At 39.2% G+C, this 23,823-nt stretch overlaps 1 protein-coding gene across 1 annotated transcript in view; it reads left to right on the top strand.

The window, feature by feature from the left end:
* ncanb (neurocan b) overlaps positions 1 to 23,823 on the top strand; it is a 140,506-nt gene that overhangs the window by 53,011 nt on the left and 63,672 nt on the right. Inside the window, exon 10 of the mRNA XM_085347851.1 lies at positions 10,386 to 10,502. Within this exon, the coding sequence (XP_085203977.1) occupies positions 10,386 to 10,502 (117 nt within the window). The remainder of the gene's footprint in view (positions 1 to 10,385; positions 10,503 to 23,823) is intronic.

Consider the following 23,823-nt stretch of genomic DNA (forward strand, 5'->3'; position numbering starts at 1 on the left):
TCAGTAGTCAGGAGACTGATCGATAGAATTACAAATGACTTCACACTGTTTGTAGTTTTTTGGCCTTTACATTCACCTACCCTAATCAGTTTTATCACTACATTGACAATGTGACTTTGCACAAAGAACTTTCCGGTGTTTTATAGATTAACACTGACAATTGAAACCTTTGACTTTTGAGAGACAAAAAACAGATTTAGATGTACATTTACAAGCCGTTCAATAATGACATTAAATCATAGAGAACACACTTCTGAGGCAGCTGCTCCTAGACTTTTTTTTTTTTGCAGAATTTGCCTGATTGCTATCCCTTGGTCTTCCAGTTAAATGCAGACTGTGTCATTTCCACCCCTAGGGGTTTCTCAATAAAACTGATAATAAAAAAGGTAATTTGACAGCGTTGTGAAGGAGGATGAGGTTGTAGAAGTTGTTGTCTTACTACCATTGCCGCAAAAGTCTAGTGTGGGTAAAACTTTTTAATATAAAACCTCATGGTATCTTTCAGGGAAACAGGGGTAAGACGATAACGTCCGTCAGTGAATATTATTTTAACTCGAAACACGATATCTTGATGTTGGTAAGATGATATTTCAAATAAGCCAACCCTATCCCAAAACGCTTTCTCCAGATGAACAGATTCAACTTTTTGGGATTTACTTACCTGGATGATTGAGCATGCATCAAGACAATCTAACTCTATCAATTCATTCTAATGAAATATGTAACTTTAGCTAAGATAACGTTATTTTCTTACCTTCCCACTAAACATTGGCTGTTGGATAGATGTACAGATCATTTTTTTATTGGATTTTGTTATTTATAAATATCAACATTATTGTTTGAAAAATAACACAAAAGAACAGATTATTTATAAACAAAAACAATTTATTACGTGTTGGCCAATTTATTTTTTGTGCTTATTTTACATTTTCTTGTTTTTCCTTAATTGGTTTATTTATTTGTTGAATAAATCAACTTAATTGTTTGTAACCAGGCTAAAACTTTATTAAAATGTGTTGAAAGATTAAAAACATTGAGATCCATGTTAAAATATAAAATAATAATAGTATTTAGTATTTAGAAAAACTTTTTGAAATTCCTTTTAGAAGGAGTACAATGTGTTTACTAAGTTTAAAAGAGCTTTTGCACTATATATGATTATTTTTTATGAGTACCCTGTTTTATTGTGAAGAGCTTTGAAAGAGGAAGTCAATGTTGTTGTGATCGGCAGCAGGACAGACAAGTTGCGATGGAGTTTATACAAGTGTATGTATGAACTGGACTATCTGCTCGACAGTCTTTGTTGATGTGCACATTTTGCAAACTGTCTGTGAGAAGCTGGGGACATATCTGGTCGAAATCCACCATGCAGCTGCTCACTTTTGTTTTAGCTTAAGAGCCCACAAAATCTTGGAGATGTCCGCTGATCACTGCATTCCTTCACACACAACTTTTTGTGTACAGGAAACATGCCCTCCACTCTTTGGACACATGGGACTACAGAGCCTTCAGAAGCAGTATAAAAACAATCTCTATAATGAGTCGAAGTTTGCCATTGAAAAAACGTCCACAACAACCACATTTTGGCCCGTACCTGGAGGTCATATGGATAACAACACTAGACGTTGCCTGGTGTTACAAAACAAACCCTTCAGTAGCTGAAAATTGCACGTCCATAGTTGCATATGCAACTATCCATAATTAACATTTAGCTGATTATCCCTTCGAGGTCATTTTTTTTGTGTATGTTCAAGCAGCTTACTAAGCAGCTTCTGTTGTTAGGTTTGCCACTGGCAGTCCTGCTATATTGCCTTGCACCATTTATGGTGTATTACACTGAATCTGTTCTGTACACTGAAATGTCTTCTGTTTATCACCTTCGCCTCTCCGTGTGGGATGCACTGGCATTTGCCTCCCAGGTAGACACTAAGCCGAAGTTGTTGGTATGATCAAAAAATGATGGCATATGCAGCAGGTCAGGTGTTTTCTGCTGAATATTCCCCATCAAAGGCCACAGGATGTTATACAAGAAGTCAGTTTTGATAATCTCACCGAGGGACAAATTGGAGGCGCACAACATCTGGAAAGTTGAAAAAATAGCAAAGAATGGTCCTGGTCCCAGCCCTTGACTTGACACATCACTCTAAGTTTTGAAAAAAGTAGAATTTTGAAGCAAAAACTGCTGTTTGGTTTCTGAGTCATAGCTGGAGATCCAGCATTTTTTACCACCAATGATCCTCCACTCAAAAGTCAGGCCATTTGAAAACAAAATTGGTATTTGACCTTGGGGTCAGTGGTAAAATCACACAAGTACATAGGATCAGAACAGGTCTACCAGGGACTGTTCTGAAAATAGTTGTATGCAATAGCTTGGTAGCTGGCAAGAGTAAAGTGCAAAATTTACATTGTTCAGTTTGTAGCACAGATGCAACTGACTTTTCGTTAAAACCATGAGATTATATTTTTAAATCCCCACTTGTTTTAATAGAGTAACCAATAGGAAGTGAAAATATTGCAATTATATAGCATTTCACCAAGAAAGAGGAAGTACAAAGATAATTTTTAAAACCTGAAAACCACAGTTGTGATAGCCTCCAGCTCCCTAATGACCCTTAACTGGATAAATACAAGAGGATGGATGGATGGAATGAATTGCATTCAGTTAAACCATATTTAATTTTCTTCTAAAAGGCTACCAGTCTTCACACGTATCTTGTGTACCACTGCTTTAGACTGGTAAAGGGAGAGCAGGAAGCAGCTTTTTCCCAGGGAGTTGAGACTGGCTGTTGTGTACATGATCCCTTAACTTGTAGGCCTGAGAAGTTTAGTGTAATGCTCCAGACTGCAGACCGACAGCTCTTGGGTGCATTAAATTGACGGTTGGGGCACCGACATCAGTAAGAGGCGAGAGCTGCACTACCCACAAGTAAACTTAACCTCTGTCTCACTCTATCTCTTCTTCTGCCCTTTTCCACTTTCTTACCTTCCCTTTCCACCTTTGTGTAGCTCACCTCTGTAAATCAATCACTTTGAAGTAATCTAAGATTGCATTGGGGTCTGCATCTCTGTGCTAGAGAGACGTGTTATCTATATTTCAACACAAAGCGGTTTTATATTTCCCCAGTGTGTATTCAGCTTGCAGTGGCAGTAATTGTGGCTGATCTGCACTGAGTGACTTTCCTGCCCAGGGGACACTGATACATGGCTAATGTTCAGACATGTGAGTCTCTATGTCATTCCTGTCAGAGGCGAGATGGAAATTTGAAGTCATATAGGTCATACGGATTATTGACTGAACCGTAGACTTTGGCAGAGCAGACAGTAGAGCCAACTTTTTACAATGGGTGTATTTTTCATCATGGAAAGTCATGCCGCACCTAATTATCTTAAAGAGCACTTCTAGTTTTATACAATCTGGCCTAGTACTCATTGCTGAGCTGTGCAAACACTAGAAGTATTAAGGAGAAGATAAGAATGATTAGAACTTAGGTGTGAGATCCCTAAAAGTTAAATGGGCTTTCATTGCTTTCTCATTTCCTGTGTGTCTGTATACCATAAAAGGTGTGACTATGAAGTTCAGCAAGTCTGCACCTAAAAATTAAAAACATTGTTTTTAATTTTTTGACGTGCACATCGTTTCTGAAACATCGCCAGGAAGTCACGTTTTGCCCTCTTCTTCTTGCGTGTCCGCAGCATTGTTTCAACATTTCTAGTTTTTTGCGTATTTTACTCTATTTTAAATTCTAGACTCCCCAAGTGTGGGGAATTCTTGGAGTTATACAGCACAGATGTTGCCACTTTCATATACAAAAAATGAACTTGTGATAAAATAGATGTTCACGGTGGCCATTGAACAAGTGACTATATAAATATTTCACACTGCACACACAGATGAGCTGCCACAGTGATGACAACAACTCTAGTGAAGCCCATACTTTGCAGTTTAGCCTGGCATTCATCTGGCTCTAACATTTCTGTGTGCTTCGGTACCTTTTCGGAATGTATTGTAGCATTAAAGTTTTATGGGCCAGCTCTTTCTTGGGCCTAGGTGATGGCTTATCACGCTCAGAGAGGGGGAACACTTGAACAGGCTGAGGTATGATCTATGTCTCAGCAAAGCTATTACAAGGTTCACTGAGTCCAAGCACAGCTAAATGGTGGGTGATAAGCAGGTGTATATACAGCAAATGTAAGTGCATATGTGTGCAGTTTTGCCACATGTGGGTGTGCGTGTCACACATTTATTCATGCAGACTTCAGTGTTTCTGTCAGCACAACCTTTTCAGCAGGCTTCCATTCAGATGAATTTGCTAACCACTCAGCCTCAGACTTCATAGGACTTGAGACATTTCCCCAAGTGCAATCCTCTTTTATGGTCCATTCTAAATCCTGTGTGTGTACGAGCACACATCGAGGAGTAGCTTCCCAAATATGCCACAACTCTAAGATAATCTCTCTCTTGAGAGGCTTAGAAAAAAACTAAAGATGACCCAATGGAGCAGTAAAATGTCACCCAGCAGAACATATTTCATAAAACTCTGCAGAGGAATGAAGAGATGTTGCAATATCTGCTCATTGTCAGGGATGAAGACTTTACATTATCTGTTTTGTGAGTATGAATTTGTGTCACACCGCAGACCTTAGCCCTGGAAGTTGAAACCCTGCAAGGCTGAAAATGTCTCTCTTTTGCTATATCTGCCTATTTCCGTGTGTCTATGTCAGGGACAAGTTTCTCTATCTTTCCCCTTGTCTTTTTTCGTACTCTAGCCTCCAATCTTTCTTCTTCGGTCTTCGGCACAGAAGGAGAAAGACACACAGAAAGGATAGAAGGAGCGACCTATTTAAAGACCAGTGTGTAATTAATCATAAGCTAGCAGCATTAAGAGAGGAAGAAATGTATGACAGTTCTCTCTGTGGCTTTCTGTCCCTCTCTAGTTGGCATTTTCTCATACTTGTGCTTCTCTTTAATAAATGTGAATTTCTATCTTCTCCTCCCATCTGTGTCACGGACCAGGGGCTTTATCTCCTCCCTCTCATACTTTTTAAAAACTGTTTTCCAATTATATAATAACCGCAGTTAATATACGTGTACAGACATGCCCACAAGTACACTGTTCCAAAAAATAGTAATGTCAAAGTATCTTACTGTATATTTTACAGTTTTGTACTGTCTTTCTAGAATATCATTAAATTTACATAAGTAGACTGTAATTTTACATGTCAAAGGTAAAATAACATATCATTACTGTAAATATAGTAAAACACAATTTACTTCTTTTCTAAATATATTTTTTGTACATATGCATATTTAGATTGTAAAAATACATTCAGAAATGTATCATAATTTCACAAATATTTGTCTGTTATGTGAGAGAATGATCTGTTAAATTCAAATTTAATACTATGGAAAAATATATAAAATGATCAAAAATTAATGAGAATAATCAATAATTTAAGGAGTATTTGAATTATAATTTTGCTGAAAATTTCATGTCATCTAGGTCTGATTCAATAATTCAGAGGTAACAAGTGAAAATATAATTAATAGGAATAAAAACTAAAAAAAAAAACATATAAAACATTGCACGGCCACTCTGTGCTAATTATATATTTTAAAAAATAAATGTAGAGGTAGGAATTGCAATTAATATAAATCTCAAAGTATTCACAACATTCCTGAACAGAAATAGGCCTCTGCACCTGGGGTGAGGGTGTGGCCATGAAAACAATGTGACATGCCATTGGATGTTGGGACACATAATAACATGACGCTAAGCATCGGCCAATGAATGTGAACTAACAACCACAAGGTCGCGGGTATGGCTGTACTGTAGGAAAAAATCCTAATATAAAAGTATTTTACTGCATTTTACAGTTTTGTTCTGTTCTTCAAGAATATCATTAAAGTTAGGTAAATAGACTGTGATTTCACATTTCAAATGTAAATTAACGTTAAATCACTGTAATGCAATAAAACATAATTTTATTGATATATTGATATATTGATATACCTTTATTAGTCCCACAAGGGGAAATTTCACAAATATATGTCCGTTATTTGAAAGATTGAACTGTTGAATTCAAATGTAATGCTATGGATTTGATTTGATATACCTTTATTAGTCCCACAAGGGGAAATTTCATAAGGCTGCCGACCTATTGCACGCAATGGCGGCGCCATCTTACCCTCCGACCATACATACATTACACAAAACATCACATGGGGAAGACAGGTCAGAGAGGTATAACAATGGAAAATGCACCACATGAGGAAAGATAAGGAGAAAAAAAGAACTCCCCCCAGACTGAGCTCCAACAGGGTGATCAGTTTGAGAACAGAAAAAAACACCTCTGCACATAGCACATGAAAAAACTCTTAATACACCAAAGAGAAACATGACAAGCAAGCAGGGGTGGGTAAAGGGTGAGAGACAGCCGATTTAGACAGTACATCCGGGCCTGCAGCCTGTACGCTGGTCTCCTTGATCCACCGTCAGCATCAGAGGGGAATAAGCGTCGAAGGCGTTTGGAAAGGGAGGGGGGGATGAGTGTGTGGAAAAGTATATAACATGATTCCTATAACCTTGTGTTACATCACATAAGTATTATTATCATTGCTATTTAGGGCAATTGCGGCTCAAGAGTTGGCAGTTTGCCTTGTGATCAGAAGGTTGCCGGTTCGAGCCCCGGCTCGGACACTCTCGGTATTGTGTCTGTGGTCAAGACTCTTCGCCTACTGGTGATGGCCAGAGGGGCCGATGGTGCGATATGGCAACCTCGCCTCTGTCAGTCTCTCCCAGGGCATGCAATCCATTATTATTTAAACCAACTGTTAACTGTATATTTCTGTACATTTACGTATTATGATTCATATTGCCACATTCATTGACCTTGTTTATAGGTAATTTCATTGTTTGATCACGTTAAAATGTTCCTAATTTGATGTCTAAAAGCACTTGGAAAAGGCAGAATCCCATGTGAGATTAGCGTAACAAACTGTATTTTCATTACTGAAAATAACTGTATTTTCATGAGGAAGTTATTTTCTGTTATTTTACGGTAGTATTTTGGCGCCCCAGCTGCCAGAATATTACAGTTTTTTTAAGATGTTTTTTTTAACAGTGTACTAGATGCAATGGGCTGGCTTTGTGTCTTCTTAAACATTCAAGCAGAACCTTGATGTGTACTGAAACTTTCCTGTACTCAATCCATACCTATGATTTCAGCACCAAGTCTGCAGGCTATTGTTTGTGGACAGATGGTGAAGAACACGGTCTCATTTGTGTGTAATAAGTCGTTACTAATTGTCTGCAGATTGGATCAATGTTCTATTCTGCTACAGCTCAGCTCCTTGTCTGTGTATTACCATAGACTGCACTGCCACCATTTATCACTGCTGGTAGAGGAAAAGTCCTTTTAAACTCATTATTAAGGCAATTTTGCTAGAACTACTTTAATTATAGCAAGAAATCATTTCTTTTGTGGCAAAAATTGAACCAATAGGAATTCATTTATGAGGTTTTTAAGGCATAAATGCATACATTCCCATATACATGAATAAACACAGCTGCCACACACAAGCTTTGCTCTAATTTTTCCTATCAGCTGGCAATGCCATTCACTGATATCTTAAAGAGCTTATGGATTACTTTTGAAGATCTGTCACTCTAATTTTTCACGATTGCAAAGAAGAGCCTTGTGCGACATTAATTCCAACAGCACCACAAGCCAAATCTATAGTGATACTCTCTGTGGTTTGACTGAATGGGGGTATAGTCATAAGGAGTTTGCCTTTTGGGTTCTGAAGCCTTTTTCACTGATAACCTGGTCCTCAGCTGCCAGTTACTTTGTGTGCATCGCTACCTTTTCTACTGCACCAGTAACTTGAGACATTTGTGTAACTGATTGAATGCCCCAAAACTGACAGAGATAATCAAATGGTAGACCTATTTTTGGCAGTATGTGGTAAAGTTTGAGTAAGTGTGACTCAAGCAGTTTATTTAAGTGGGAAAGAGACCATTGGTTTATTTCATTGCAACTTAAATGTAAACATTTAAAAGATAACATGTAGAGGTTTGTCGAAGAAGCCATATAGATATTTAAAACTCCAACATATTAGACTGTCTTTTTTTCTTTCAAACATATGAAACATAAACAGATTTCCCTAACATTTGTCTTGCATATTTATTTTTCCATTAATACTCGGCCAATCTCTGCTGGGATCAGCTAGTCGTTGTTTTTTGAGGCGTTCCAAACTGTGTTACCAACAGGGAAACTGCAGAAAGTCTCTACCTTCAAACTATGGAACATCAGCACTAACAATAGTTTAAGGATGTGTCTTGTCTCTTCTTTACTTTTTTAATTTTTGCTTTATCAGCAATTATAGATGCTGATACTGAAAGGCATTTACTAACAACATATAGCCAATATGGGCCAACCAGTAAATTGTTGGTGCTCTAATATAAAGTTGTATACTTGAAGTCTTGCTTCAGCCAGGTTGATCTCTACCTTAGCATATAAATTTGGTTTTAATACGAGCAGACGATACTTTTTATGGGGAATTAGACAATTATTAGCTCTTTTATATTTGAAGTGCATACCATAAGGGTATCTCGCTGATACTGATACCTTCAAACACTGCACAACAACATTGCGAAGGACATTTGCTTCGCCCCCAATTCCAGTTAATGGTTTTATTTATATTATACAATGTAAAATGTAAAAAAGTACATTTTACAATGAATTACATTTTTTTAAATTAAATGTGGATTTCTAAGATTTGCAAATCATTGCATTCTGTTTAAATTTTACAAAACATCCTAACTTAATTGGAATTGGGTTAAGTTAATATTAGCTTTGAGGCACTATGATTTCTCTCTATTCAAGAGAGGTCAAGAGAATAAAGTTCAATAGAATCTGTGCCGAGCTGAAATAAAAAACATTATCGTCACTACTATTCATCACTGATTATTTATCCCTAATTTTCCATTAAAAAGAATTCTATGCATTTCTCCTTTTTTATTTTTTATTTTTTGAAGTATGAAACATTATTGACTTTCAAGTCACTCGCTTTGAAGCTAAATGCATGTGTGTTACATGTGCACTGGTATTTATGGCGGCTAACCACCATTTCCACATTACCAATTTACCTTTAGCCCTGGTGGATGAATTGATAGACAGATAACAACTCAGAAGGTGTCTGTCCTTTACCTCTTTCCTTCATTTCCGCAATTTTTCTTTACCCGACATTTTCAAACCCAACCAAGCCTTCAAATTGACCATATCCTAAGTGTGTTTTCACTTTGTCATACACTACTAGTACTTAGAGATTTCCCCATTTCCATCAGCACGTCATTAACCTTTAAGCAATGTATGTTTTCAAATCACGTACAGTGTTGCTTTTTCCTCCCCACTGCTGAATTAAGAAATGAGCCTGTCTCTAATGGTTTTTCTCATTCGGCGAATCACTTTTATGTATTTTCAAAGCCAGCATTTCCATCATTGCCCCTGCCCGCTGTATCAACAGCAGCCCCTCTGCAACAGCAGGAGTTTATCACCATGTTTCACAGAAAATTGAACACGCGGCCACATTATATCTCGTGTGCATGCAATGAGTCAGGGTCAGAGAAACATCCAGATATTCACACACATATGCTTCCAGATGTGCACATGTATAAAGACAGTAATGCATCCACCAATGCAAGTGTTCCCACACTTTTAGACCAAGTGTACTCTGTGTTGTGCACAGCATCTCTATGCTCATACATCATTAAGTGAGCCTGGGTGTTATTATGGAGAAGATGCAGTGTATTAGATGCCCTGACAGATTGTGTCAGGGCCTGCAATCCTATCAGGATTGGATAATAAAAAGACACTTAATCTAGGCAGTTCCCTACAGTCCTTTGCACACAGAATAAAAAATCCTGATGATCATTCTGTGCTCTAACTGTCCTTGTCAAATTTTCTCCTCCCTCTGTCCCATACTAAAATATAAGTTCAATAATTACAAGTTAATCTCAATCTCCACCATTCATCTGCCAAAACATTTCCCATGAAAAGGCACAGAGTTATAGCCCACCAACGTAAAATGCGTTTATTATTTACTATCATTCATGATAAATAGGGGCATGACAGACACAACAACAGCCAATCCGTCACCTTGTTGAAAGTCATAGAGTCTGAGACATACTGTCTGCCTATGCTCTTCTTCTATCCCTGCCAGAGAGGAGCCAAAAATGAGCTCAGTAAGGGTAATGACAGAGGTATAATGCGGGCACATTGCCTGTTATAGTTTGTGAAGACACTTTTATAATGCTCTCTATCTATAGAAATATACCTGATAAATTCAGTTAACTTCTCCCTCGTCTTGTTTTCTTTCCTGACAGTGGAGAGTAATCCATGCCAGACCAATCCTTGCCTCCATGGTGGAAGCTGCCTGCAGGAAGGGGATGGTTACAGTTGCTACTGTCCTCAGGGGTTCTCTGGAGAGAGCTGTGAGATCGGTGAGTCACTGCCAGGTCAGGTATGAGTGAGGGAACCTCAGAGGTCAGCAGCTGCAAACTGCTGTGTCCCTGAAGCATAGGGGGAAATAATGACAGGCATATTCTGACTTAACATTTAACATATGCAGTCTACTGTGAGGTGACTTCACGAGGAAATGGCAGATTGCCTCTGTGGGCCTTGTTTCCATATTATGTGTTTGAATAACTGATTACAATCTCAGCCGCTTCACTGTCAGGTCCAGGAGGCCTGGGTCAAGCTCCCTGACTGAAAATGAACATGGAATCTCCATATGCTGCAAGTCGGCCGTTTGTGCCAGAGGCTGTTCAAGATGAAGTATAGAGTATGTGCCTCAACTGTGTGTGAGTGTGTGTGTGTGTTTTCACCTTCTGCCCTGAGAGCAGTGGGCAGCTCATGTTTCCACTCAGCTATGTGATGTGAGAATGTGTCTGTCAGAAAATGGCAGTGCAGTGATTTAGGTGAATGAGGCTGTGTGTGTGACACAAGGACATATAGGCCACAGAGGAGCTCTGAGCTCACTGAGCAGTGGAGCAGCTGATTAAAGTATTGTCGAAGCGGTGCACGCCGCAGTGGATGAGGGAAAATACAGGAAAGAAAAGGAAGATGTGGCAGTAGTAGAAAATATCAAAGTGACTTTACTACTTTGAATGGCACTTTAAAAACTGAGAAACACTCAGTGGAAGACTTTGACTGAGCTTAAACACATCACCTTTGATGCAAAGTTGTTGACAGCATTCAGTCTGACATTGATTCTGGGTCCTGGCCAAATTTCTGTGGGAAGACTACAGTAAATGTTAGCTTGTGCACAAGAGTTACACGATGTTGCAGTATGTGCATATCAAGCCATGTCCTGTTTTTGTGTTGTCCTTGCTGTAACAGCTCCAACAGATGAATTACAAACATCTCCAGTTGTGGTTCCGTCGTCCATGGTCTGATGTCTATGGTGTGATGGTCTTTTTCAGTTTTTCACAGTCATCCATGCAAAGACATTCGGCCACGCTGTGGTTTTAATGATCAATACTTATGGAAAGGAGTCACAGATCAGGGGTGAATATATTGACCTGGCTCTGATTATTCAATGCCTTTTAATGCTTTGACTCAAAAGTACCTATTATATAACATTTAGGCATGCCTGTGCATGAATGTCATTGAGGATCAATCAACACAACACTGGATCAATGAAAATTGATGCCAAATGAATGTATAACATCCACGAATGCACTTTGTAATGATTTTTAGCCATTGGATTTGGTTAAGGCTGCATAAAGCTTGATGGTTTATAGAAGCAGCTAGAATAAATTGTGATATTTTAGCTAAAATGTTTGGGCAGAAAAGCACTAAAAAGTCACAAAATATTGGTTATTTACTTATTTCTTCATTTCTGTGTCTCTCTTTGGCTTTCTTTTCTTTGAAGTTGTTATTTCCCAATGTAACTAAATTGCTGTGATGGCAATTAGAACAGCTGCATATCTGATGTGTTTTGCTATTACTTACCGCTAAAGGCAAAAAAGGTTAGCAACCTATAACAGAACATGCTTGACTACAATTTAAATATGTGCTATTTTGAAGAGGGAGTAGAAAGTCAGCTTTAATAACAGTGTTTCATTTCACATGTGTAGCCTCAGTGTCCTTAATCAGTCACTGATGGACAGCTTATTGAAGAGCTTCCATCTTTTTTCTTCTGGTTCAAATTGATTTTAGACAGCCAATACAATCCTATTATAGCCATAAAATCCAATAAACCAATATTCCACCCATTGCCCCTACTCCATACAAGGTGATTATTTAGGCAAAATGATGCAATGTCATCCTTAGGGACTGTCTCTGGAACTTTTGGGAATTCTTTGGCGAAAAGCATTTTAAAGAACTGGTGTCTTCATGCTTTTTGTTTCCTCTGTGAGTTTGTAGTTAGTATTTATGGAGGTGTGACAGTGTAAAAATTATCTTCCAACTCCACTCTAACTTCTATTCAGGGCTCTAACTTTATCTAAACCCACAGAAGGCTGTCAGTAAGACATATGGGCAGTAATAAATCTAAAGACATTAACAATCTTGTTTGAAGTTGTGGTATCCCACTGATCATGAGAACCAATTTTTAGAATGCTGCAATAGAAAAAGTGGTTGATGAGGCACATCAAAGCCTCTAAGTTTGATGGCCATGTGTTGATACACAGTGATTAATTATATTATCCATATCCCACAGCTGGAATGAGTTGGAGATACAGAATAATTTAATAAACATTTACTGCACAAATAAAATAGTTGAAGGACTTGTTGAAGTGATTATCTTTAATGATTCTTGTTGTAACAATGAAGTGTGTGGATTGCAACGTTAAGGTAAGGAGGCAAAGTTGACAGTTAACAGAAAGCTTTTAAATGCTATCCAAACAAATGCAACTTGAGCGGGGACAAACAAGAGCTTGTGAAAGGTAGGACACAACAGGTACATTCACAGAAAGCCTGACAAAGAGGGCAGGACTATTTATACACTGGAGGCTAATTGAAAACTAGAAAAAAGAAGCACATTCTGAGATGCATTACAAACCTAATAACTAACGCAGTTCACTATACAGCACACTTAATTATCAGGGCTCTAGACTAACTTTTTGCCATGGGCGTACTGGTACGCCTAACTTTAAAAAGTTAGGTGTACCGGCACAAAAGTTAGGCGCACACAAATTTTATAATAATTTATATAATATAATGTGTTTTTCTGGATACACTGTGCTTTTTCAGCATTCAAAGATTGATGACACCGTGTCAGAGCACTGGCTATGAATTTCAGAAGGATCAGGCCTTAACTTAACAGAAAAGTTATCAATAGTTCTTTTCCTATTACAGCTACATCCACTTCTGTCGTGCCTAGGCTGCTCACTAGGGCTGGGTATCATCACTGATTTCTATAATCCATTCGATTCCGGTTTTCAAAGTCCCGATTTGATTCAACTTAGCCTCAGACAGTCAGAAATATTATAATTCTGATCATTTATCAGTACTGACTTCATCAGAATTGTGAACATCACAGCAGATGCCTTTGTGTGAAAGTAACTGAGAATAAAACACAGAAAAACATGAAGGAGATTTTCCTGGTCTGGCTTTTTATAGCAGATAACCTTAAAAATATTCTACAATGTTCTGTATATAAAGTTTAAATTTCTTCAGTATTGAACAACAGAAAAAATAGGCTTTCTTGTCCGAGGTCATTTAAGTGACAAAAAGAAAAAGAAAAGAAAAAGACAGCAGCCGACAGCGCTGTAAACAACGGTAGACTGGTGGGTAATAAGCGAATGAATAATACAGAAAACAGAGATTGGAGACGGGAAACTGTTCTTGAAGTACAGAGAGAGATAGAGAGAGAGCTAGCTGTGCATGAAGTGTGTTTTTAATAGTCGTGGAAGCAAAACAGCAAAATTCATGATGACATTGATCAAATGTGAAGCGTAGTTTGCTGCTTCTTTTGCTGCTGGCTTGGTGAATTTTGGTTGGAGAGAGACAAAACCTGCAGCTCAGAATCAGCGCAAAAAGACGTAATCACAGCGCGGACCGGACGCATCAGAATCGCTAAGCTCCGACAGCGTGTCCGTCTACGGGCCATCGGGTGAGAAAGCCGAGAAAGACAAAGCTGATTCTGATGCGTCGGCTCTGTGTTTACGTCTTTGTGTGGAGTCCGTGTACCTGCTCTCGTTTGCTGTTTGGTTGTTGTTGAAATGGTTTTGTGAGCTTTAATCTGAGAATCTGGCGTTTCTGGCAAAACACAGTTATATTTAAAAGTCGATTCAGGATTTAATGAATTGATATCGCTTTATTCAAGCTACTCACCTCCCACTTCCACCTGCACTTTCAACTGGACCACGGCCAATCAGAGAGGTCCCGCCCCTTACTATCTCTGATTGGTTTAGTCCACGATAGGGGCATAATGTGTCTGTTGTTGACCACAGGGAAGGTTGCAGATTTTTTTTTTTTTTGCTACCCGAACAGTTGGTCGCACAGGTGCAACCAAATATTTTTTTTTAGTCGCACCACTGAAAAATTTGGTCGCATTTGCGACCAAATTGGTCGCACTCTAGAGCCCTGATTATTGTTGAGTGATGACTAAAAGGCTTGTTGAGAAATGATAGGTATGTGTGGGTGCGAAATGCTGGGTGCTTTTAATTAAAAAAATGAAAGGACTTAAGTTTGTGTGAGCCAAACAACTTTAACAAGAGCACAGCAGCACAACAAGCATCGACTTCGTACATCTACTTTTCAAAACAGAGATCTGCCAGCCTTCTACAACTGAGGTTAATAAAAGCCCCATTTACTTTTTTATGAAAAAACACACAAACCAGATGCAGTGCCCCCAGGCATTAGTGTATCCCAAGTAACCATGATAATAAATATTAAATCTTGTTTAAAAATCTTTCTTATATTTATTAATACTAAAATCTCTAAATTTCACACACACTATAACTTTATCTGCCAGCTGTAAACACTGATTGAATCCTAATGGAACAGACCTGAGGGGTGTACTATGAAGTGAGATTAGTGTCTTAGCTATGCTAAGCTTAAAATCAGAGGGTTTTTTTTTTTTGTATCATGAAAGAGGCTCCTTTCTCACCTGGCTAAGTCATAGTGGTAACTTTAACATTTCATTTACACCATGTTTTACATTAAGTGCATTATAGATTCTCTGTTGGCAGATCTGTTTTATATGTGGAAGTTGTTAAGCCACACCTTACTAAAACCACCACCAAATGAAGTGCACACCACAATATCACAGGAAGGTGCATAAATTAATTTAGTGATGCCAAAAATGTATAAATGCCATTATAACTGATCCTAATCTGCTGCTAAGTCTATTTTACACTGCTGGAATTGCAGCTACTAGAAGACAGAACACACACCAATATTACCTGTTCAGTGAATGAAAGTAATTTCACTTTGATCTGTTGACAAATTTCCATGTCTCCTTTATTGGGCTATGGGACAGTAACCTTTAATGTTCAAACGTATCCAGTTTAAAGTTTCAGAAGTCTAATGTGCAGCCAACAGCGTAGAAACAGACAGCAGTGCTGAGAGCGCACGCAGCAATAAAATGATTAACTCGCATTGGAATTGTTTATTTTACTGCTCTGTGCGCTAACGCGCCAGATTAATGATTTTCTGAAGCATTAATCTCGTCTCTTATTTGCGACAGTTACATTTTACTTTTAGGGTTTTTTTTATGGGCTTTATAGATTTTTATCATCATCATCTGATAATGTCTCTGCTTGGAATAAGCAGCACTCACAGAGATTATTTTGTGTGGAAGAAATGTCATGTGACCCACCAATGGCCCATTTTTATGTGAGTGTGCACAGAGCCAGAAGCACGAAGCTCTGCTTAACAGAGAAAGTTAATAATCACAACTGTGATACAAGTCAATGGGGTTTAAAAATTTTGTGAAATCCTTCCTCTACGAAACTAGTATTAGTACACCTCTCTGGTCTGACTTTACTTGACTGGACTCTCATAATCAACTTGAGAGTGTCTCCACTTTACAATGACACTTAAATGCATGAAGTAAACTAGATCATTAACTTTTCTCAGTGTTAATTTTTCAACAATACACGTGTAATACTATTAACCAACAGTTTAAATGCAAAACCTGAAACCAGATGCATATGATAGTCCACAAATCATCCAGTTTCTATAAAAGAATTAGGTAGTAGTGAGAATTTGTGCAAGTCATGGACATACATGACATGCACACGCAGTTTCCTAGTTTTAGTGATAACTATCCTTTCATTTTATCATCAAGTATTAAATACTTTATGAGATCTTTTAAAGTGCGAGCGCTACAAATGTTTTACATTAATGGTACAGCTTCTATGAATATCCACAGCCATATGTAGCAGTTGTTCATGGTGACAAATGCTCTGGTGCTTTTGGAGGGTTTTGCCCATGTGACACAATGTGTTCATTGCCATCCATTCTGTTAAAAGGTCTATTAAGTATTAACTGCACTGCAAACTAATATATTTATGCCCATTTCATTCTAACTGGAGAGGGAAAAGCAGCCTTATGCACATAAATTCATAAAGCAAAATCAAGTACATGTTTAGTTTTATCTCATACTATTTTTTTGTCTGTGTATGTTCACAGTGTCACTCGTGGGTTTTTTGTAGTTTTGTGTGGTATCTTTCCTGTACTCCTATGTTTTGTAAAAAGAATGCTCCCACATTCATCACATAAAACACCACGATTACATTTTAGTTAGAGTGATTTTGTTTGTTCATGACCTTGAAAATGGCAGCAGCCATACACTTCATTCTTCAGTACTTCCTGCCTGTATCGCACATTCTGGCAAATCCAGCAGGTTTATTTTATTCAGTTGTTGTGTTAAATTTAAATCAACATGGATGAGAAGTCAGAGTTCAGGATCCTGTGGCTTCTAATCAAATGTACTCTGCTGTCTGTATATAGTATATTTAAAAAACAAACAAACAAACAAACAAAAAACTCCTGCCATGCAACACCAACAGGGTTATAATGGTGCAACATTTGTAGTTCTTTTGATTTAGAATCTGCAACCAGAGCAATAAATCACAAATTTAATAGATTCCTCCAAGATTAGGACCGTTGTTTGCCTTTATTTATAGTATAAAACCAAAATCCAACTCTTTCTGACAGAAGCAGCTTTTTCTGTTTAGTTCAAATGTGGTTTGTCGAGAAGGAAATGCATTAACCTATCTCCATCTATTTCTAAAGACTGGCCAACAAATCACAGTGATTCTAGGCAGACCAGGAATTATGCAAATTATTTCAGGTCAACTGCTATTTGCTTTGCCAGAAGATCTCAATCACGCCATCAGTCCGTCAATCAGGACAAAAAAGGGAGCAGGCAGGTAAGCAATTTCAGGCTGTAAATCACTCATATGCATCTAGATTAACAACAACACACTGTTATTACTGGCAACACATACAAGTCTGAGATAAAATCAAAGCTAAAAGCTAGTAAATGAACTGTGATTTTTGGATTTCATATTCAGCGTGTGTTATTCAGCGATCGTGGCTCAAGAGTTGGGCGTTCGCCTTGTAATCGGAAGGTTGCCGGTTCGAGCCCCGGCTTGGACAGTCTCGGTCGTTGTGTCCTTGGGCAAGACACTTCACCCGTTGCCTACTGGTGGTGGTCAGAGGGCCCGGTGGCGCCAGTGTCCGGCAGCCTCGCCTCTGTCAGTGCGCCCCAGGGTGGCTGTGGCTACAATGTAGCTTGCCATCACCAGTGTGTGAATGTGTGCGTGAATGGGTGGATGACTGGATATGTAAAGCGCTTTGGGGTCCTTAGGGACTAGAAAAGCGCTATATAAATACAGGCCATTTACCATTTACCATTTTATAGGGTGAAGAAGGTAAATGGTGGTGTTAAAAGTGGGAAATTACTCTGGTCATCCTATTCTCACTTCCTGTGTTTTAACCCCTGTCTCACTTCATCTCTGTCCATCTTACTCATGGCCTGGTGTGGATTCCCCTCCTCCACTTTCTCTGTCATTTGCATGATGAATTGGAGGAGATAATAGTACCTGTGCTGCTTCATAAAGTTCGACAGTTTGGCCGAACTGACATGGTCACAGTTGCCTTGTAAGGACAAGCTCCCATTCTCATAAACTGCAACTAATGATCTGAGTAACTGCTACACAAATACTGATCATCGAAACTGACGACTATAATTGCCACATACAGTAATAGAATATTGGTAAATAAGACTCACACACTGTGTATTAAAATACATGTATTGTTTGTTTGTTGAATTGTCACATTATCACGGGAGTGATACGGGGCAGGGTTGTTCCACTTGACTGTAAAACATATTGTATGTATGTGTCATGAAACGCTGTGTGGCAGGCAGGGATTGGACCCAAACGCAAACTCACGGGGACAGAACTTGAACTCAAAAGCACAGCTTTATTGCTGGAAAATAGAACACAAGCAATACAAAACTGAACTGGGAAAAGCTAATTATAACACATACCAGAAGACATGGGGAGAATCACACACAGCATGAGGGACGACGCGATACTGACTCAGAGAAACACAGGGTTTAAATACAATGGGAAGTAACGAGGGGAATGAGACACAGAAGGAGAGCACAGCTGGGAGAAATCAGAACTGACGAGACAAGGGAGCAAAGTAGGATACACTCACATGAGACACAGACCTTCAAAGTAAAACAGGAATTAGCAAAGATGCAAACTAGACTAGGGGAGACAGCAACTAAGAAACACAGAGGGCAGCTACTAAATACTCAGAGAACTAAACAGAATACAAGAACACCAAACTAAGACACTACACTAAAGAACAAGCTAGGACAACAACGAGAACTAAGAACATAATACAGAAAACTCAGAGGCACAAGAAACTCAAAACACTGGGTCACTGACCCAGGACCGTGACAGTATGATTTATTGTTTGCTAGATGCCGGCTGAATAAAAAGGCTTATGCTAACATAAGCCAGTAAAGGCTGCATATTTTAATTCATCTACTGAAGAAACTTAACTCCCAGGGTGTTCAGGCAAAATAGTTCTTTGGTTGCAACCTTTTATTAATTCTGGGAGGACAACATCAAGTGGATTTTAGGTAGCAGGGTCTTTGGTTTTACTGGTTAGATGCACAATTGGAGTCAAAGCTTTATATATATTTATTATGGGCATTAATGTCATGGTGAGTCTGGGCTTTTAGTGATTTCTTTAAACTGTTCTTTTTCCAGGGTAAAATTATATCGCAGCATACATCTTTAATGACTTTAAAAAAATTAGAAATGCACAAGTTTTAATTTATTTAGGATTTTCTCTAATCCAGACAGGGTCAAAAGAATGCTCACTAATATTTGGTTAGCAAGTTGCGCTTCAGCCAGCCACCTCACCTTTTGATAGTCATCAACACGCGTCTGGTATAGTTCTGAATGGATTCTGAATTCCCTACTGAATTTGTTGGATTCATTTAAATTGGTTACCTGACGAGGACCAAGCTCTTAAGCATAGTCCACAAAGTTTCAGTAGGGTTGAGGTTGGGGGTGTAGGAAGGCCATTCCAGAAGCTTAACGTTAGGCCGCTTTATGCATTCCAAAACCATTTGCAATGTGCTTGGGCTCATCATCCTGTTGGAACACCCAACTGTGTCCAAGTTTCAACCATCCAGCTGTTGATTTCATCAAAAGTGTCTGGTTAAGTTTTCCCTTGCTAAGGGACATTTATTATTAATGTCCATAGATTCAGTCTGATGTAACCTTTTAACTACAACTTTATGTATTTATTGATTGCTGTTTATTTGTATTTATTGGGCGATGGTGGTTTGTTAATGTGGATGGAGATTTTAAATAATTTAGGAAAGGGTTTTATGTAAGAAGTCTCTTTGAATCTGCTTATAGTACACATCCAGTAGTATTTAAGCAGAGGCCCACTTAGTGTGTCAGTTGTTGTCATTGATGGGATTGACTTGTGTTGTGTTTGAACTGGTGTTGGGATCTGTCTGTGGAGAGTGCTAGTCAGAATTGTTTCTTATGTTATCTGGTGGAACAAATAAATGTGTTTCATGTTTCAAAACTCCTCTTGGACTTGTGATTTCCTCTTTCTGCCTCTTGGGTCACTTGACCAATTTCACATGCCTCATAAACTCGTCTTATTTCTTATCCATAATCAGCCTTGCTCATTTCTTCTCAGCTTTCCAAAAATTTCTCAAGTAAATCAGTCAAAAACAACACCACGTCTAATAGGCATAAACATCTATCCAGTTCCTTTTCAATTTAACAGAGCACATTTGCTCAGACTTACAGGTGGTTTAAAGAACTCCCTGGTCAATTTCAGCAAAATAAATTGAAAAGCGACATCTTTTGCAGTATGTTTGCACATAGCAGAGTCATTTGTCATTTGTCGCTCTTTCACGCTCCATCTCCTTATTTTCTTTCCTAGTTGCCATTTCCTGTATTTTCCTTCTCCTTCTGCCGTTCTTTTGCACCCATTTCTTCCCTCTCTTCTGCTCAGACCATCATTTTTTCCTTCATCCTTCCTCCCTTCCTTGACCCCTCCAGAACATCGCTCTTTGGCAAAGCCTGCAGTGTAGGGCTGCATTGAAATCGCGCTGCAGTGCAGAGATTGGGGTGAACACAAACCCTCCACCCCACACTATCACCTCCAGTTCTCCCAAATAACACATTTTATTTCCTGCCACACTTCCTCACTCTCTTGCAACCCCGAACCTCTCCCCCCACCTCTCTCTGTGGCTCCATGCCTTTTTTTCTCCCTCTCTTGCTCAGTATTTTTCTGTCAAAGGCCAATACAATTATTCATACCGAAATGTCTCTGTACTCATGCATAAAATGAAACTTATTCAAGCTCACACGCTCACTCACCTGCATACTCGAATTGCCAAATATGCTCACAAGGGCGTGTGCAAAATGTATTCTCCTTTTTATGTCCATTTTTTCTCTACACAGATATGACCTCCCCCCCACACACACACCTGTTTGTACCTGTCTTATGTTAAACTAATATGTACTCAAGACTATAAGAAGAGCTAATGCACAACTCTTGTTTAAAGAGGGCATTAGAAATGCCTCCACTGGTTGATGTATTAACTAATTCATCCTCTAGGGCCAACTCCTTTCACATCAGCTCATATGATTGAGCCTGAAAGATTCATGAGGTTGAGGCTATTCATATCAGCGGCCCATACCCACTTCACCAAAGGTCCATACATCTAAGCGGTGAGGTCAAAGACGATTGTGAAAGTGGAAAGCACAGACTGTAGCTGAACATGGTGGATGTTCTATGGCAGATACACACAGGCTGTTCAGATATTTGTCAGCAGATTCTCTCAAGATTAACAAAGTGTGAAGCTAAAGTTGGTATTCTTAGAGCTAGAGGTGATTTATGCAGTAAAGCAAAGAGTTATAATCAGAAGTGTAAAAAAGTAAGAAAGAAATGTGCAGATCGATAGATCCTAGGTGAGTTGTTAGGTTACATATAGGAAGATAGATGGAAGGAGCAGGAGCTGCCGTGCTGCTCCCCTCAGGACATCTCATTCATTCCATCATTAATGATGCAGTGGATTTATGTGTTTGGCTCCAAATCCTTCTAGTTCTAGAGGTTAGGCCCATATGTTATAGAGTTTCTAGTGCTTTTTCTTTGCTTCTATTTTTCCTGCAATAGTAGGGCAATCACCACCAGGTAGGAAAAAGTGATATTAAGAAAAGGTCATTCATATGCCACCAACAACTCTGACAAACTCAACCATGGGAAAATACAGTCCTGGTCTTTAATGATCCTGGATTTTTTTTAATCAGACGTCTTTTAACTCAAACAAGACGCTTTTAAGAGCAATCTTTGCTGAAAAATATGGGGTGGTGATGCATTTTGTGGTTAAAATAAGACTTTTTTGGTGAATTCTTTTGGTTTGAAGGCGGTATAACAACAAATGACTCAGCATTGTGACTCAAAATGAACAATCCATGAGCTACCATGTGATGGCAAGTGTGCGAATGGCAGAGAACATCTCTTTTGGTGTGATTGATGACCGGCAGTTTTTCACAGTTTGTCAGCAGCTGACGAGTTCTTAAAGGGCTATGATTGGCTGGCTCAGCCAGTACCCCATGTCTCATTAATTCGTCCACATCACTGGATTCCTCAATCAGCATTATGATTGGCTGTACCCCCGCTGCCACTACCATGCATACTCTTACCCCAACACCACCAAGAATGCCAAAAAAAACCTGTAGTACTGATTGACACTGTTGCGCCTGCAGCTGACTCAGTTGGTGGTGCATCCATTAGACACATTCAAAAAAACGCCACAAAAAAAAACATTAATAAAAAAAAAACCAAGCATCTGCAGAGGGGTACTGGAGTGTAGGCAAACTCTGTTCACAGAAGATATGAGATACAGTGGGGCAAAAAAGTATTTAGTCAGCCACCGATTGTGCAAGTTCCCCCACTTAAAATGATGACAGAGGTCAGTAATTTGCACCAGAGGTACACTTCAACTGTGAGAGACAGAATGTGAAAAAAAAATCCATGAATTCACATGGTAGGATTTGTAAAGAATTTATTCGTAAATTAGGGTGAAAAATAAGTATTTGGTCACCTCAAACAAGGAAAATCTCTGGCTCTCACAGACCTGTAACGTCTTCTGTAAGAAGCTTTTCTGTCCCCCACTCGTTACCTGTATGAATGGCACCTGTTTGAACTCATCATCTGTATAAAAGACACCTGTCCACAGCCTCAAACAGTCAGACTCCAAACTCCGCCATGGCCAAGACCGAAGAGCTTTCGAAGGACACCAGGAAAAGTATTGTAGACCTGCACCAGACTGGGAAGAGTGAATCTACAATAGGCAAGCAGCTTGGTGTGAAAAAATCAACTGTGGGAGCAATCATCAGAAAATGGAAGACATACAAGACCACTGATAATCTCCCTCGATCTGGGGCTCCACGCAAGATCTCACCCCGTGGGGTCAAAATGATCATGAGAACGGTGAGCAAAGATCCCAGAACCACACGGGGGGACCTGGTGAATGACCTGCAGAGAGCTGGGACCAAAGTAACAAAGGTCACCATCAGTAACACACAACAACGGCAGGGAATCAAATCCCGCAGTGCCAGACGTGTTCCGCTGCTGAAGCCAGTGCATGTCCAGGCCCGTCTGAAGTTTGCCAGAGAGCACATGGATGATACAGCAGAGGATTGGGAGAATGTCATGTGGTCAGATGAAACCAAAGTAGAACTTTTTGGTATAAACTCAACTCGTCGTGTTTGGAGGAAGAAGAATACTGAGTTGCATCCCAAGAACACCATACCTACTGTGAAGCATGGGGGTGGAAACATCATGCTATGGGGCTGTTTTTCTGCCAAGGGGTCAGGACGACTGATCCGTGTTAAGGACAGAATGAATGGGGCCATGTATCGTGAGATTTTGAGCCAAAACCTCCTTCCATCAGTGAGAACTTTGAAGATGAAACGAGGCTGGGTCTTCCAACATGACAATGATCCAAAACACACCGCCCGGGCAACAAAGGAGTGGCTCTGTAAGAAGCATTTGAAAGTCCTGGAGTGGCCTAGCCAGTCTCCAGACCTCAACCCCATAGAAAATCTGTGGCGGGAGGTGAAAGTCCGTGTTGCTCGGCGACAGCCCCAAAACATCACTGCTCTCGAGAAGATCTGCATGGAGGAATGGGCCAAAATACCAGCTACTGTGTGTGCAAACCTGGTAAAGACCTATAGTAAACGTTTGACCTCTGTTATTGCCAACAAAGGCTATGTTACAAAGTATTGAGTTGTATTTTTGTTATTG

Source organism: Diplotaxodon limnothrissa, linkage group LG23 (assembly GCF_057381915.1).
Source record: "Diplotaxodon limnothrissa isolate DT_005_m linkage group LG23, D_limnothrissa_male_GT1.1, whole genome shotgun sequence".
NCBI classification, from domain to species: Eukaryota; Metazoa; Chordata; class Actinopteri; order Cichliformes; family Cichlidae; genus Diplotaxodon; species Diplotaxodon limnothrissa.